The following is a 16,827-nucleotide window of genomic DNA, read 5'->3' on the forward strand; positions in this document are numbered from 1 at the left end:
AAAGAAGCCGGCCAGACAGTCAGTTCTCACCTTGTTAAACAGGGTAGTGAAGACCTCCAGGTGATTGCTCATGTCAATGCCCCCGTACACCCGCAGCAGCTCCTCCTCATCTTCAGTCATTGCCTCTTCAAAAGCCTCACATTGAATAATCAAGTCTTCATCCTCCTGCTCCCTGCGCACCACACACATACAGATAACTGATGGGGAGACGTTGTCACATTTAAATGCCATTTTCTTTCCTTTGCTCAAATTACTGTCATTAACAGACACAAATTGCATACATCTTTTCCCTTAAAAGCACCAATCTACTTGCAGTGATTATGGACTTTAACCTCTGAAACTCAACATTTAATTTATTGGATAAAATCAGCTTTAAAAATGAACAACAGAACAAACACTCACCTTAGTTTTGGCAGAATATCAAGTAACTGAAGCCCTGCAAGACGACAATAAAACACAGCTCTGAGGATCACAACATCAATTATCGGTTTTTAAGAAAGTTTATCTTGAAAAGCAGTTGCATTTCTCATCACAGTGACAAACGTTAGGTGTTGGGAAGTGGCTGGAGGTCACAGGTGAGCAATCACAAAATAGGAGTGGCCAATCAGGTGGCTGATTGGTCCAAGGTGGTGGGTGGGGGGTGTTTTCATGGATGTAGGAGGGTTTATATAGCTGTATTTGTCAAATTACCCCAGGTAGGGTACATTTTAGGCAGCTTGGTAGCTCAGTGGTTAATGCTTGTGCCTCATAAGAAAAAGGTCCTGGGTTCAAGTCTGGGTGTTACTATCAGTCCAAAGCTAATCTTGTTTTTTCTCCAGGACTCCTCAGGCCATAAGTAGGGATAATCTGCTATAGAAAACAGATGAATGAATGGATGGATGGTTGGTTGGTGAGTTCCATTCAGATGGCGTATCACCAAAGTGTGATAGTGTGATCTAATCAGTGTGAGAGTGATGACATTTTCTTTAAACTGAAACTCCAGTCGTCTTTAGTTACACTGTAAAATGCATCAATACAAAATGCTTTCTCCACCTGAGGTTTGCTCAGTTCTCCAGGGATTTTGTCAAAGTGAGAAGGAGGCCATCGGACCTATTCTTAGACAGACCCAGTGACAGAGATATTTGTAACAGAGCTCCTGCTGATGGCCTGCTTCCCCCCCACCACCCATTCACTTTCAGCGCAGACTGGAAACACTGTTGCTAACAAATTTACCACAGGGTGACCTTGCTCGTGACGCCGACTCCGGGCCACTGATTAATTGTGCAATAGCGGGTGAATAGAGAGAACCCACCGATAAACTCCTTTCTCATCTTATCTCTCTGCCTGAGGTCGTCCGTCCCGAAGATGAGGGCGTTGATGACGCTGAGGAGTGTGACCATGTACGGGACGTTATCTGTCGCCTGCAGCTCGTTCATGATCACACTGAAGCGATACTGCTGGGTCTTCACGCCCTGAAGGATAAACCAAGGGCAGTGTGAGCAATCAACTAACTACCATTGAGGAAGACTGTGATTCTGGAATAATTACAATACTTGTACACACAACCTGCCACTAGAGGGCATTGTTAAGGGGTTTATTACTCAAACAGCTGTTCTGTAAATCCCACAGCCACTTAACTTAAAAAAGTGTCTCTTTTACATGTACATTCACTTGCCTTGTAATGGTCCAGGGCATCCAGAGCCAGGCAATGTCCATCTGCAGAGAACATGCTGAGGGCTGCCAGGAGCTCAAACACCTGCTTCTTCACCATGGTGTTGGAGGTATCCAAGGCTGGGGAGCATCATGATCGCACACATCAGTAAAGGTAGAATGCTCATATTTCCCATCTGTTTCTCTTAAAGCAAACCCCCTTTCTCTCTCTGCTCTTCCCTCTTTGTGTCTAGACCCCAGCAGGATGCTTTGTTTCACCGTCTTTTCTGGCAACTCATCTTGAACTTTGCCCTCTAAAGATGTGGCGCTGTACTGGAGATAAACATGCATTTGTGTGTGTGTGTGTGTGTGTGTGTGTGTGTGTGTGTGTGTGTGTGCTTTAAGGTGGGGAAATCCAATATTCACAACACACTGTGACACTTAATTTTTAGGAATGTCCTGAAGCTACCCTTAATGATTCATCCCTGTATGAAAAGCTGAGTACACGACTGGGAAATTCAGCCCAGCAGAGTGAGTCACAGAGAACCAAGTGACCAGTTTTACATAATATTACAAATGTTACATAATGCGTGAGAAGCAACTGGCACCTCGGGTCCTTAAGTATGAGACAGTTATTGGGATGATTCTTTTCTTTTCATAAACCAGGTTAATCTTAGCTTAAATCAGGGGAACATTACGTGAAGAAAAATGTGCAGTGTGTGACAACGCCTCACAGAATTAAAAGGCTGATGTGAGTGTAGTCAACCTTGCGAGAGCTTCCGGATGTATCCCTCGTTTTCTATGATGAAGTAGATCCCCGCGGAGGAGTTCATGACCGCCCGGACGCAGCTGACGCAGGTGAGCTGGAGGAGGGCGTCTGCGATGCGAGAGCATCCTCGCCCAGAGAGCCGGTCCAGGGCCTCCAGGAGCAGATCCAGCCCACTCAGCTCCAGGAACTGGACCATCCACGTCTGGTCGCTGCCTTCTAGGCGCCGCTTCAGACCAGAGTAGTTGACCACGGTGGGGACCTGGAGCAGCCTGATGCAGAGCTCTGGGTCGGCGCTCTCTAGGTTGGCCTCCTGCTGGGTGTCGGAGTCCTGCGAGGAGCCCAGGCGATCCCTGACCGCCGCCCACTTCTTTTTCCCATCTGACCTCACTGACATGATGACTGGATGGACTGTGGAGGAAAGAGAGCGGGTGTGGACTAAAATAGACATTTTTAAGCAATCGTCATCCTTAAAAGTAATTCTGCTTGTTTTGGACTGCAGATGGTGTCTGTTTGCAGCGATATCTAATGATTTTTGCCCAGTGTACAGTGTTGTCATCGCGCTATCCAGAGCGCAGGAAGCAGGCCTTATCAGAAAGGAAAGCATAATGGGAAACGATACTTCTGCAGTTTGTGAACGAGTAAAAGATATGTCAGCAGTCCCAGTCATCGCCAGCGCTGCCAAACATTCCAACTTAATCCTGCTTGAAAGAGAGGAGACTCTCTGTCAGCTTGTCAAAACTCTGCACAAAGCCAGGCTCGGTGTTTGTCTGGACGGTGCACATTGTAATTTACTATATAAATAAATGTATCTCCAGCTCATACTGGACACTGGACAACATGTACATTCACAGGGGAAAGTGAAAGCATGGGAATGACTGTAATGGAATTTTTCCTAACATCTTAACCAGCATATCGGCTGTCGACATGAATGCGCACATTGATTCTGCAGGTGTCCTTTCCTGGCAAATCGTAGGACCACACAACCCTCTTGTACCAACCTGCCTAATAACCCATGTCTTCCAAAAACTACCTGCTGCTTTTGTAACTAACAAGTATAAACACATTCCCACACTCATATAAAATCAACAGGATAAGGCTTGGGCCAAAAAAGGGGAAAAGTTTCTCTAAAAGACTAAAAATACTTTCTCTCTCTCTCTCTCTCTATACTGCGGTTGTGGTATTAGGTGGTCCAGCATGAAATGAACTGTGTGAGTGTTTCCTCTGTCCCCTGTTGTTGATTTCACACTTGGCAAGGATAAGATATACAGATGAGGCACTGAGTGATGAGCAGAAGCAAACACAACGCTCTGCGAAAAGGTCATGAACTATTACTTTTATCATCTAGGCAGTGTAAGGCTCTTACTTTTCCGCCGCCTCCTTTTGATTCGACATGTTAGGAGCTTGATAAGGCTGTTTGCAGATGGCTCGCATCTCTCTTTTCTAAAACTAATTTTCAAGGAACAGAAGTAGTGACTTGTGAAAAATCCCACAAATTGGATTTCTGTTCTCTCAGTACAGTCAAGGTAGAACAAGGCTTTTCTTTTCTCACATATTCTGGCAAGGCATTTGTCAGCTCTGACTGCAGCATTTTAGTCCCTGCTACCAGTGTGAGAGTGTTACCGTGGCAGCAAAGCAGACAGACAATGGTGTTTTTTTGTTGTTTTTTTTACAATAGGCCTTCTCAGTACTCCTCAAAGAGCCGTGTTCATTAGCTACAAAATGGATGGGATGCACCCTGCCCCCGTTCAGCCTAGTTAAGACTTAATGCCCGACAATCATCTAGACACTCTCTGACTCATGTTCAGTGTGAGCAGGGAACAAAAGTTGTGAGTTGACGCCTGTAATCTGGAGAATTTTCACAGTCATTAACATTTGTGAGGGTACTGTGGGTTCACTGAAATGCACTGATAGTTTTGTTCAATGGATTTTACCTCCTGTGAAGCAATACTTGACTGACTAAGACTCTTAAAAGAGGGCTGGTGTGTGTGTGTGTGTGTGTGAGCCTGACTCTCTTGCATGGCTCAGGAACTTTTTTCAGAGGAAAGGAAAGGACTTTCCTGGGGCAGGAAACTTGGCTTAAGATAAACACACTGGTGTGACAGCTCATGTTCCTCTTTTGGAATTTCAGTTTCAAGAAGAAACTGAAACAGAGGAATAATCTGCTCGCCGCATAAACACATCTGGGTTACATGTCAAGCGCAAACGCCCAAAGATCAACAGAGCATTTGCATATTCTTTTGTGCGCTCCACAAATATAAGCAACTTTTCCTTCGTCGACCTCGTCTGCCAGAGCTCCCACATGCACCACTAATAGCAGGCTGATTCACTGAGCACAGGACAAGCCTACTCATCTGTCCTCTGGTTAGGCCGCCCCCACACAGCAACCCACTGCTACTGTACAGCATCAACACTTCTGAGGGCGCAGAAGCATCTCCACTGATATATTTCCTCTGACACATATTCAAAGCTTATTGACCAATTTACACATTTATTCAAGCCGTTTTGTCTTCCTTCCTCTGATGTGCCAGGGAGATATGAGATGAGGACACATACTATGATGTTAGATCTGAACCTGTGAGCACTGTCTTAGCACACCTTAGACATATAAATCATGTGTTGCTTGAGTTGAGTATTTGTTTGAATATTAATACATAACTATTCAAGCTTTATCCAATCATCTCCCAGTGTTTGCAGAATGACTATAATAGCAAGGAACATCTGGTACCCATTTAACCAACATCCTAACCTCCTATACTCCCCTCTCTGCTATTTAAGGGAGTGACCGACATGCCTGCAAAGTCTGCAAGCACATTTTAGAGTAATCTAGTGTTGTAGTTTAGTTTCCGATATTCCCAGACTGACTCGGGATTTCCTCAGCGGTTATTAGACTCATCTCCCAAAACATAGATGACAGCCCATATGATCCAAACACAGCCTTAAAACTGCAATCCTCAGTTCAAGACACAGTTTTTAATTTTCCATCGCAGCCCAGTTCTTCCCTTCATTCTGTCTACAGCAAGAAGCTTTAGGTGGATCGACAAGACTGTGACACCAGACCACTGTAGTCAGTTTTGACGGTCTGCGTTAAATGCATCTGTACGCTGTGAGTATAAAAGGACATGATGTAGCGACGTTAACGGTGCAACATCGTTACTTTGCGCTGCAGATTTTTTTTTCCCACATGCCGCGGGACGTAACAGGACTAGTCACCCTTCCTCACAGCCGCGAGTAAATGACACCAGATGAACAAAACGATAACGCTCATAATCATCGCGACATGTCACATCTTAATACACTGTTGCACCGTTACAGATCACCTATAGGCTGAGTGTGATGCCTTACCTGGGTTTATTCCATAAATATACACATGGAGATTTGCGTCCTCTGGTGTGTCTCAGATGGTTAGGCGCCGTGCAATCATCCGGACAGCATTTTATTCCGCCAGGAGATGAAACGTGGACCCGTGGAAATTGTGGCAGGTCAAACCTCTGTACGATGTGGAGATGGCACAGCTTTCAAATTGCTACGGCCCCTGAGCTTTTACTCACTTGTGACAGTCAACACCGCAGTATTACTGAGCTAAAACATCCGGTCAAAACTTTCAGAATAAAACATACGCACATATGTATGCAGAAAATTAAATTAATTTCCAATATGGGATAAAGGCAGGGTTTGGCTTTTTGAGTTTTTTTTGTTTCTGAGTTTTTTTCTGGAAACAGTTCTTAAACTGTGAATGCTCCTAAAAAACACTAATAAAATTAAACGTCTGTGATTGTAATATGAAAAACTAGCATTGCCTTAGAAGTTGGACCATGGAGTTATGGTAGCCTATGAAGAAAACTAGATTTAGCTAACCCCTTATAAAGTTAAACAACGTAATATCTATATTCATGAAAGAACAACAGTTCCTATAGCAGTAACAACACAACATTTAATCAAGTACACATTTAAACAGCAACCACAAGAAAAGTAAAATAGCTGAGTTACATAACATTAAGACTAGCCCACCAGTGCCTAGCTAACTAACAATGGCCTAGGATAGCTTTAGCATCACATTTGCCTCTGACAGTATGGCTAACTTGACACTAAACTGATCACAGGAATGTATTAAATTACACACACACACACACACACACACACACACACACACACACACCACACACACACACACACACAAAATTGCGATTATAAATGTAGTACCTACAGAAAATACTCAAATTAAGGTAGACTATACAATGCCTGATCATATTCACTTAGTTACATCTGGTTAAATTGCTGGTGTAATAATTTAAATCATAGCTGTGTTATACAAATTCTTTGTAATGGCACTCAGAGGTTTCAATAGTTAACGTTTTATTTTGAAGGCGTAATTGCTTGATTTCCGGTCTTAATGTATCTGCTGTTGTGTATCTTGAATCTGAATGCAGCCAGTGGTTGGGCCGTCCTCCCACACAACCCATCCCATCAACTGGACCTGACCTCAGGCAGTAAGTCTATCGCTGGAGGGAAAAAAAAAACAAACTTGGGTTCTCTGACTCTCCAAGTCACTCTCGACTATACAGTAACAGACTACATTCCTATTACACTCTGGAGTTAATGTGACTTTATTAGATAACTGAACACACATTACCCAGCCCACAGGGAGCGTTTACTGTAGGTCTGACTGACTTGAAGGGTCTCGAGGGGCATTCGAACATGCTTCAGCACTCTTCGACGTTGTAAGACTCAGGACAATAAAAACTGTGTCCCCTCTTTACTTTTAACTTTCACTTTCAAATTCTAAATTGCCCTTTGAAGGATTAAGAATTCAGGATCTAGGCATAATGAATTGTTTACAAAGCCTCAAGGGTTTAGGAATGTACAGTCTCACACAAAACACATTATATCCACCACTTTATTGATAAAGCTGGGGATAAAGGGACGTAATAAAATAATAAATAAATTAATACAATGAATAAAATAAATGAATAAAATAATAACAGAGCATGGAAATAATAATTCTCATTTATTAATTATCTTGGACTTTAGAGTCAAAATGTCTCCTAATGAGTCAGATGTTCCAATAACTAAACCATATAAAGTTCATGAAATTCATAACTGCCTTGACTGTGTTTGCATTTCTCTGCAAGGACAGTGAAGATAAGCAGGCTGGGAAGAAGAAACAGCAAAAATGTTGTCATTGTTGCTTTTAATAGTTTTAGCCCTTTTTGAATTTCTCTTATCAAAGTTTGAAGTGTGCACAAATCTTCAGTAGACTTTTTCATTTTGTGGTTTAATCACACAACCTTAGAATGTCAGTGATGACTTAGGCTTTTGTTTCACTCTGGATACTTTGTCGAGAATATGCAGTGCATGTCGTTGCAGAATTCCCCATGTGACTTGGGGCATTTTACCTTACTAGAGTTTCACTGCATTAGACAAAGGTAGCTGGAGGATAATGCTATTGTTGCGCTGCCTTAGGTCCCCTGTGCCAGTGCCATCACCATCCACTTTGTTTGTTCATTTAGAGGAAAATGGGGCTTCTCTCAGGAAGACCACTGAGAATCAGCAGCATGGGCACCCATGTTACAGCTCCAGTGGATATGCAGCGTAGCAGAGAATATGCAGCCTGTCATTTTGAAAACAATGGTTACAAATAAGACTGGTTTGTTTAAACTGGGCATCAAAAGCTATTGAGCAAATATTATGAATTCATTATGAATAGTTAGCTGAGCTAGTGGAACAGGATCATGAGACACAACAACTGGAAACTCTTACTCTTCAAAGTCAAAGAAAACATCATTGTCCCGTTTCCATTTATTGTTCTATATACATGCATACACAACAAGTGGTTTGTGGCCATGATTTTGGGCAAAAACTAACCCTTAACTCACTAATCCTGCCACAAAACCTTCTACATTATTGACATATCTAGGGTGTGTCTTGTGCCAGTGTTTACATGATTCAGTTCTACAGTGTTTGGTTTGTCACGGTTATCCTGATAGGAGAGACAGGACATCACCAGTGGCAGTGTGAGCTGAACACGCACTACTCTCTGTGGGAGGCAGTAAGATAACTCATGATCGTCCTGAGAGAAGCCAACCTTTTTGAACTACCTAAAGTGAAAGAGCTTGAGCGTGAAAGAGTTTGTGAATAACATGCACCTTTTTCATAACCTTTAATCACCTTTCTGCATTTTAGAGAAGGAGAGTAATTCCAAAAAGGAACATGTCAGGGCATGTTCCTGTTCCTGCGTCACTCGGTTTCCACACAACAGGCCACACAAACTCAATATATTGGTAAGTTAGACAAAAAAAATAAAATACTGTTTGCACAGAGCATGCCATAACATGACAATTCATTATTTTCAATTTCCACAGAACATAGTGCAACAATTCATTTCTTTGGTATGTAAAAAAAAAACCAACCCTAATAATTACAGTTCAATAAACATGATGTAGCAATTCATTGTTTTGCCAAGCTAAAAAAAAGGATTATCATTCAGCCACAGGCAAATCCATACGCAAAACCCATCATTCAGCTTTCTCTAGGCCATTTTATTAGGTTTATTAAATAGAAATGTATCATGTACAAATACTATGAATACCATTTTGTGTGATGCCAGATGTTGATATGCTTTTGGCCTGACCAGGCCAGATGTTCACCCCTGCTGTGGTGGGGAAAGATGCTCTGATCAGAACAGCCGTGTCTTTAATATTTTGTTTATGATTTCCTCTCTTCAAATCAAAGCATCACCATTATAGTATACAGTATACAGTACTACTACAACTTATCACAGACCCCTCAAGAGACCACGCACGTCAGTTTGGGCACCACACTGGCCAACTGTTGAAGCAGCTAATCATCATAATTTAAGCCTTTCAAAATAAAGCTACGACTAGGAAACACAAATGAAACAGTCAAGGATGAAAATGTCTAAAGAGCAGCACTGAGTTTTCTGTTTACATTTTACAATTGGTACAAGGTGTCGACAAGTTTAATGAAGTAAAGCCGAAGATTTAAACAGACTATACTGTAATTCAAACGTAAACAAAGGTGGAGCCCTGCTGCCCAAGCTGTAAACTGCTGCAATATTTTCCTCCTGCTGGCATGCTGATGTTTTAAGCTGATATTGGAATATCATACATATATAAGTATTGGTGTTTATGCTGGAAGAATTGCAATAATTAAATGCAATATGTAAATGCTGTAAAGACCTTGAGGTAATATTTATAGAGAATCTGTTACATATTTGTCCAACAGAGAGCACTCTGTACTTATACTTACAATTTGATGTACCAGATTGCATTGCCGCTGAGCTGTTTAGTCTATTATTCACATATAAAATGTCAGAGATTTGGGGGAGCCTCAGTAAGCACATGATAATGTGCATGTGTTTGTGAAAAATAATGAGGCAATATATCCTTATTCTCCTACTGTACACATCCCTTTCTCTTTAACTAATTTAGTTGAGAAACGTATGGAATGCAGATTTTCTATTAAAAATCAATCTATTCAATCCATTAATTAACATGAATTTCAATATATATAACCAAAATGTTAAGTAGACCTTTAATGGCCAATAATGACCAATTTCACACCTGAAATTAATTGGAAGACGAAACTACATGTGTAGTGAAGTGTGACAAGACCAATTTATCGCTGGTTTGCAAGCACCCAGAGAACTAACAAACAAGTTAAAATAGTTAAACATTTAAGGCGTTTAAAAACCACATTTACCTACTAAAGTGCTGTAGCGAAACGGTCGAAAATATCTCTGGAAACAAAGCTAAAGAGAAACAGCAGAACAAAAACTACATTTTCCAGGTTTCAGTGCACATCCTAGATGACATATTGATGACGTCAAATTCATGCTGCCGTGGAACATCAACAAACCGCTGAATTAGCCAAACGTTAACATTGCGTTTACATTTGTTACTTTTCTGTGCTAGTACTGTAACTCTTAGTCGGCAGAAATGTCCGGAAAGGCCAAGGATATCCTACAAATAGACCTGTATGGTTTACTCGGTATTGACAGCACTGCTACAACGAAAGAGGTGTGTACATTAGCTAGCTGTTAAGCTAGCGAGATTATAAAACAGTTACCGTCAAGTTAGCCGTTCCTGTTAGTAAGCGCGTTGCCGGCTGGAAGATGTTGTTCTGGCCGGGAGTTTATCAGAGTGTTAAATATTTAAACGTAGCTGTGTTTTGTACACAGAGAGACTGTAAGTGGGTGAGGACATGCGAGTAGGAGGCTATGACAGGTTGCTACACGGAGCTTGTAGGAGTGTGTGTGTGTACAATAACATGACACAAGGGTTTTTCAGTTAAGAGGAACGAAATGTAAATTGAGCGAAGACTGAACTTTTAGGTCTTGGGAGACTCCAGGTAGCATAAAACAAACTTAACCGGCTAAAGGCTAAAACACAAAGGCGTGATACATCAAAGACGCCACTGAGTGGCGACATTGCATCAGTTACATCTTTGGTATAACTATTAGATGACTATGAGCAGCACAAGACTGTCATAAAATGCTTTTGGCATACGGATATGACTATATAATAAATTATTAAGTAATTCTAAGTAGTATGGATGTGAAATAAATCTTGAACTGCAAGCTTTATATATATATGTATGTATATATATGTGTGTATATATCTATCTATCTATCTATCTCTATATATATATATATATATATATATAATATATATATATATATATATAAAGTTGTTAAGTATTTTATTTCCTACCTAAAACTAAACCAACAACATTGATTACATTTAAGCTTGGAGGGGCAACATTATTACATCCTGATTAGGTCTGGAAAATGAATAAGTAAGGGTAAAAACTGCCTGTGATACTGCAGACAGCCACTTTATTAAAGGTTACATCTCTTTGCTCACCCCTTCATACTACAGACAGACTTTTGCCTGAATTACATTTTGTGCTAAGCTTGGATTTTGATTTAACTGTGGGAAGATTCTTCGACTCCCTTCCACATTTCGTTTCCCAGCCCCAGAGCGGTTCACCGTGATGTCCTGAATCCAGCGTTTTCTCTACGATCACCACTCCACACAGTTTCCAACATACAAAATCCACAGCCCTGAAGGGAAATTAAAATCGCTGCCAAAATGAGGGAGGAAGTTAATTTCTTAATTGGATTTCAAAGTCCTGTCCTCCCTAGGGGATTATCCTGGAGGAAGTTAGTGGTTGTGGCTTGGGCAGAGCTGAGACTCCAAAACACAGAAGGCTGGTTCTGTGAGGTCTGTTGATGGTCGAGAGAGATAGCGAGGTTTTGTGTGTGTGTGTGTGTGTGTGTGTGTGTGTGTGTGTGTGTGTGTGTGTGTGTGTGTGTGTAGTAGTACATTGAGCCTGAGGTGGAGGGCTTCAAAAATCAATCAACTGTGGGAAGACAGATGTCACCAGATGGGCTACTTATCCCATTTGTTTGGCCCGCTGCTGCATCACCACTATCAGGCATGTTGTTTATCACAGAGAAAGGGAACGCTCATCTCTGAGCCTCATATGTGGGCCTAGCCACAGCTTGTAAAAAGATTGCCTTGACGTAGAGGATTTGCGTTCTGCATTTCTTCCTGGTTCTATTTAGCATCTCTCTCTATTATCACTGCTGTTGACCTTCCTCTGAGCTTGGCTGTCTGATAAATACTGTAGAAAGTGGCATGTCATAGCCTATGATTTAATGACGATGGATGACTGGGATTTGCTTTATCCTTGTAGTGTGAAGGGAGGCTGTTGCTGAAGGCTAACCACCATTTGAAGAGTTGTGCTCATGCATATCAGCAGGACTTGGGTAATAATTGCCTAAGTATGTGTTTTACCTACCACAGATTGCTTGGTAAAACAGTGTCAACAGCCAAGACCACACAAAATTCCTTGTTGTTTTTCCAGCTACTTAAATTATAGTGTACCTGATGTGTTTCAGTATATGCAGTAACTACATGCCTGGATGATTTACTTCCAGACTGATCATCCAAGGGCAGGTGTTTGCATTAGGTTGTAAGAGTGCAATGTAAACTCATTATTCTCTCAGTAATGATTTACATCCTTGACTGTTTACTTGGTCAGGGCAAGTAGATGATGATTGTCATTGTATCCCATGGTGCACTGGGGCAATCTGGGCTCATCAGATGTTTTAGGTCTTTCAACATCAGGCTGCATTGGTAGGGTTCACAATCACAGTCACATGGAAGGTCAATCACAGTGTCTCACTCTTTCTATTCATTGCATCCATATTTCCTTCTTGCTTTTAGCTCTCCCTTTCTCTCTTTGTTCACGTCTGCTTCCCCCCTGTCCTTGCTCGTCTCCTTCGGTCTCTGTGTTGTGCCTATTATTATTTTCCCCCAGCTGATAATGTCCCGTAAATAGCAGAGTGTTGTAATTAAGGAGGATGGGCCCATGGCAGATCAGGCAGCTAATCAGCCACACAGGCCAAGGGCCCTACCGGGGCTGTGCTGCGGCTGCACCAGGACCAGTTTGTCAACTATAATTGGCACCAAAGAGTAGAGTAATGAGTACAAGATGTAGGCATGCAGTTAAGACTGTGGCAGGCAGGGATCAGGGCGGCACAGAGAGTCTGTTTTTCACCAGGCACTAACCATTAGGCTACTGTTGGCCTGCTGCTGCAAGGTCTGAGTTTTTGGTTCCTCCTTCCGCAAACTGAAGCGTGGGAAATAGATGAGATTTCTCCCATTCAGTTTGTCTCGTGTACGAGACAAGGAAAATGGGCAGCAAGCAGCAAGTGGCAGCATAGAATAATTTTAATTATAAGAGATAGAAGACGAATCAGGGTTTTTGCTCTTCTCTTTGCACAAGAGACGGCAGTAACTTTTAGCCAAGGAGATCTTATGGTTTTCTCTTCACATGCTGTTACTGATACTTATAACTGATTCAAGAGCCAATCCAAAAAGGTCATGGTGAATACACAAAGATAATTGCTACAGTAATTGACTGCATTAGACCTGTAGAAAGATGCCACTTGATCTGAGTGCTCTTATTCACACATGTGCTAACCTCTTCAAAAGTTGGCCTGCTTTGGCTTCTAGTCTGTAGGACCAAGGGGCTTCAGGGTCTTCCAGCTTCAATTAAGGCTTGCGTGTTACGGCATTGATGGGAGTAATCATGTATTATTTAACAAAACGGCACTGGAAGCGCAGTTGAGACAAGATATTGTGGAGGATGCTAGAGGGAGTGAAAAGGGGAAGGAGGAGGGGAGAGAGAGAAAAGGCATGAGAGAAAGGGAGGTAAGAAACTAAGTGAAATGTGTGTTAACTCAGACTTTAACTGAATCCAGCGAGACAAAGATGATGATGTGCACCATGGCTACTCCCCACCAGAACAGCATCAACGATGACAGGTTGTACTTGTCAAGCAGCTCGGCTGGCCAGACTTTTGTCCTGACAAAGTTAAACATCTGCAATGTTTACAGCAGATGTGGAGACATGTTTATCTTGTCAGCTGGCTGCAGGTGATGAAGAACATGAGAAGTAGAGTGAGTGTGAGCTCAGGACACAGTGTGACCTCTTGAAGGCCCTTTGCAGTGGGTTTGTGTTTTGTTGCCTTTTATTTCAAATCACATATGCTAAACTTCACAGCTGTGAACTGTGTTTCTGTTTTAGAAATCTTAATGTTTTTGTCTACTATTCCAGGTATCCATTAAATTAATTTCTGTATGGTATAGAAAGCATGCTTAAGTGTTAAGGTGCATTAGTTTTGGTCAAAATGACATTATTGTTGTGAGATAATGTGCTGCATACTCAAGCAAGTTTACTTAATTGATTTTCATATTATATGAAAATAAATGAAAACCAGTAGCAGCTTGGAGCAGTAGGAAAAAAACTTTCAAAAATCTAAAACTGGTGAAAGACTGTAAACTGGAACTTGAGTTTTCATTCCCTTGTGCCTCACCAAAAGTCTTTGTAGAGAATTGGACAAAGCTATGACAGCGAGCACAGAGGAAAGAAAAGGGAGAAACAGACAGAGGGAGGCTAAAAAGGGGAAATAGGCTTAGGCCATCAGTAAGCATATGTTTTTGGCGCTGGTCCATAGCCCTGCGTGTCAGTCTCAATCTGTAGGAAGGCTTTGTGTGCCAAGCAGCAAGACTAAATATCCCTTAATGATGTCTAGTCTCTCGGAGCCCTCTCAATGAACCAAGTTCTCATTTACTATTGGAACCATAATGAGAAAAAATCTGTTGTTGACCAAGAGATAGAGGAAAGGACTTGTGACATTTAGGAGCTGTCTGAGCCACGATAATCTCCAGAGAGTTCACTGGAGGCTTGTGGCTTTCATATAATCGTGTGGAGGCTTGGTTCTTGTACCTTGGACAGTGGGCATCCAGCCTAATGTGTCTGAGCCGACTGTCATGGAGACTCATTGGAGCTGGGCTCGGACACTGATGGATTACACCATTCTGCTCAGTTCCCTCAGAGTTGAGTTTTTACCCCCCCCCCCCCCCAGTACAGTCAGCTCTGTATGTTTTGGCGTGGAGTCTACAGATACAATTGTGCAAAACAAGGACAGGGACAAGGCGTCCAATGCAAACGATTCCCAGGCTTTAAAAAAGGAGCTCCCAAAGTCTATGGCCCGTGGCATACTGGCAGGAGATTCATTTTCGCTAAAGGGTGGTGGTGGTGGTGGTGGAGGGGGGTTACGTGAAAATGTGCAAAACGTTGGCATGGCTGATTAAGACTGGTGAGAAAGTGTATGTCAGTGTGCGTGTTTGTGTCTGAGCTTGGACGTATGGGGGATATATGTGCCAAATCCTTAGCATGCAATGCATATGAGCGTGTGTTTCTGAGGTTGTGTGCAGAAAGCTTCAGCGCCGCACTCTACAGCCCCCTCTGGTCTCCACGGAAAGTTTTCCTGCTTCCCTTCGTTTCTCCAGAGGAGCAGAGATCTAATGAAAACCACCTTGTCATTAACTGGTCCCTAGAAGGACCAATGAATGGTTAACATTCCAAGCAGTGACCCAAAGTTAAAAAATCAGCTATAACTAAAACCTCACATTACAATACTCCAAAGTATTGTTTAGTTTTTCCACTTTGCTTCTCTGAACCCCCCAAAAGTTTTGGCTACCAGCCTAAGATATTAATGGCGTCCTTCTCAGTTTTGTTATAGACAATGGCACTCTGTTTGTGTATGTTATTGTAACATTTTTTGTAAGTTTGAATAAAGATGGACTAATGCTAGGCTGCAACTCAGGCCACATTTATCTTGCAAACTGGCAACGGGCCGGAGAATAGTTTGGAATTCTTGTGTGGGTAATTTCACTGTGCGTTATGTGCCGTGGTAGTTAGATTCCATTAGCAACATGTCAAAAGGACACGAAGCAGAGGATCCGCTCAGGTGTTGATTTGATCCAAACAACACAATCCCAGATTTTTATTTAAATGCAGACCACATTTCACCCCCAGTGCTTTCATGTCATACTGTTACTGTTTGTGCCATTATTTCAATGGGACCATCATTTTTATTCAGACTTTGGTTTTCTGAGCCAAGGACGACAGGATAAAGATAATTGGTACCGAGAGTAAGAATTCTAACTTTCACATGGCCAAAATCTGTGCTTAAGTGGATGATTCGTTCTCTTTGTGTCCTAATCAACGTTTTCCACTCCACATAACTTTAGGGCTTCTTCTGTTTCTCTCCTAGATCAAGAAAGCTTATCGACAGAAAGCCTTGACATGCCATCCGGATAAGAACCCAGACAACCCAAAAGCAGGTGAGAGAGACAGTTAAAGTGTTTTATCTGTGTTTACATCCCTTCACCGTCATTCCATTCTTTGCCACAAACCTCTGTAAGTCACACAGTGGAACTGGAACAAAGTTTATTATTTGTTTTTGCAATCTCTGCATTGTTTTCTGAAGATTAAGAGTGAATTATCTGACTCGGCAGTCATTGAGCTCCAGGACCCAAAATGAATCCTCTAGAGTAGCGCTCTGAGCAATTTAAGCCCAGTCAGACAGCCTAGCCGCAGGACTCTGTAGGAAGTCTAACCAGCGCCTCTCGCTCCCACCGGCTTTCTAGCCAGGCAGGACAGGCCAAACACCACCAGCACCACCAGTGTTTCCACACTCCTTGGCTTTACGAGCCCTTCCACGGCCTGTCGCCAACCAGCATGTCAACAATTAGACCAGGAAATCTCAATGTAGCTTTTTGTCGGGAGGAGGAAAAAAAAGCCACCTTGGACAAAAAGGCTGGTCATGAGGCATGTTTTCAAGTGAGGTTTATGTGGTTACTGGATGGTTCAGACAATTCCTGATTATGTCAGGAAAAAAAACTGGGAAATTGGTGGGGTTGAGAGGGATAATACAAAAGCAGGGGGTCGGTTTCCCAGAAATGGAAAAGAAGTGGTTTGGAAGGCCTCAACACTTGAACCCGCACATGTACAGACTCGGTCTCTATCGCACGAGAACGGAGCGAGTCTTGG

The 16,827-nt window shown here is 42.2% G+C and overlaps 2 protein-coding genes across 4 annotated transcripts in view; one reads left to right on the forward strand and one right to left on the reverse strand.

The window, feature by feature from the left end:
• Nucleotides 1-398: 398 nt before the first annotated feature.
• inf2 (inverted formin 2) lies at nucleotides 399-5,973 on the reverse strand. The gene is made up of 5 exons (XM_018690251.2): nucleotides 5,741-5,973; nucleotides 2,396-2,806; nucleotides 1,655-1,770; nucleotides 1,292-1,451; nucleotides 399-436 (listed from the first exon to the last, which is right to left on the reverse strand). Exons 2-5 carry the CDS (start codon nucleotides 2,790-2,792, stop codon nucleotides 399-401), a joined length of 711 nt encoding a protein of 236 aa, XP_018545767.1. The 5' UTR covers nucleotides 2,793-2,806; nucleotides 5,741-5,973.
• A 4,250-nt stretch (nucleotides 5,974-10,223) lies between these two features.
• Nucleotides 10,224-16,827, forward strand: part of dnajc17 (DnaJ (Hsp40) homolog, subfamily C, member 17) — a 30,839-nt gene continuing 24,235 nt past the window's right edge. For 2 of the 3 annotated variants that reach the window (XM_018690005.2, XM_018690006.2), the window contains exons 1-2: nucleotides 10,225-10,434; nucleotides 16,049-16,118. In XM_018690005.2, coding sequence (XP_018545521.1) covers nucleotides 10,354-10,434; nucleotides 16,049-16,118 — 151 coding nt within the window. In that variant the 5' untranslated portion in view covers nucleotides 10,225-10,353. Of the gene's footprint in view, nucleotides 10,435-16,048; nucleotides 16,119-16,827 lie in introns of all 3 variants that reach the window. The other variant, XM_018690007.2, reaches the window with a different exon arrangement.

The sequence above is a fragment of the Lates calcarifer genome, linkage group LG19 (genome assembly GCF_001640805.2).
Source record: "Lates calcarifer isolate ASB-BC8 linkage group LG19, TLL_Latcal_v3, whole genome shotgun sequence".
Classification (NCBI taxonomy): Eukaryota; Metazoa; Chordata; class Actinopteri; family Centropomidae; genus Lates; species Lates calcarifer.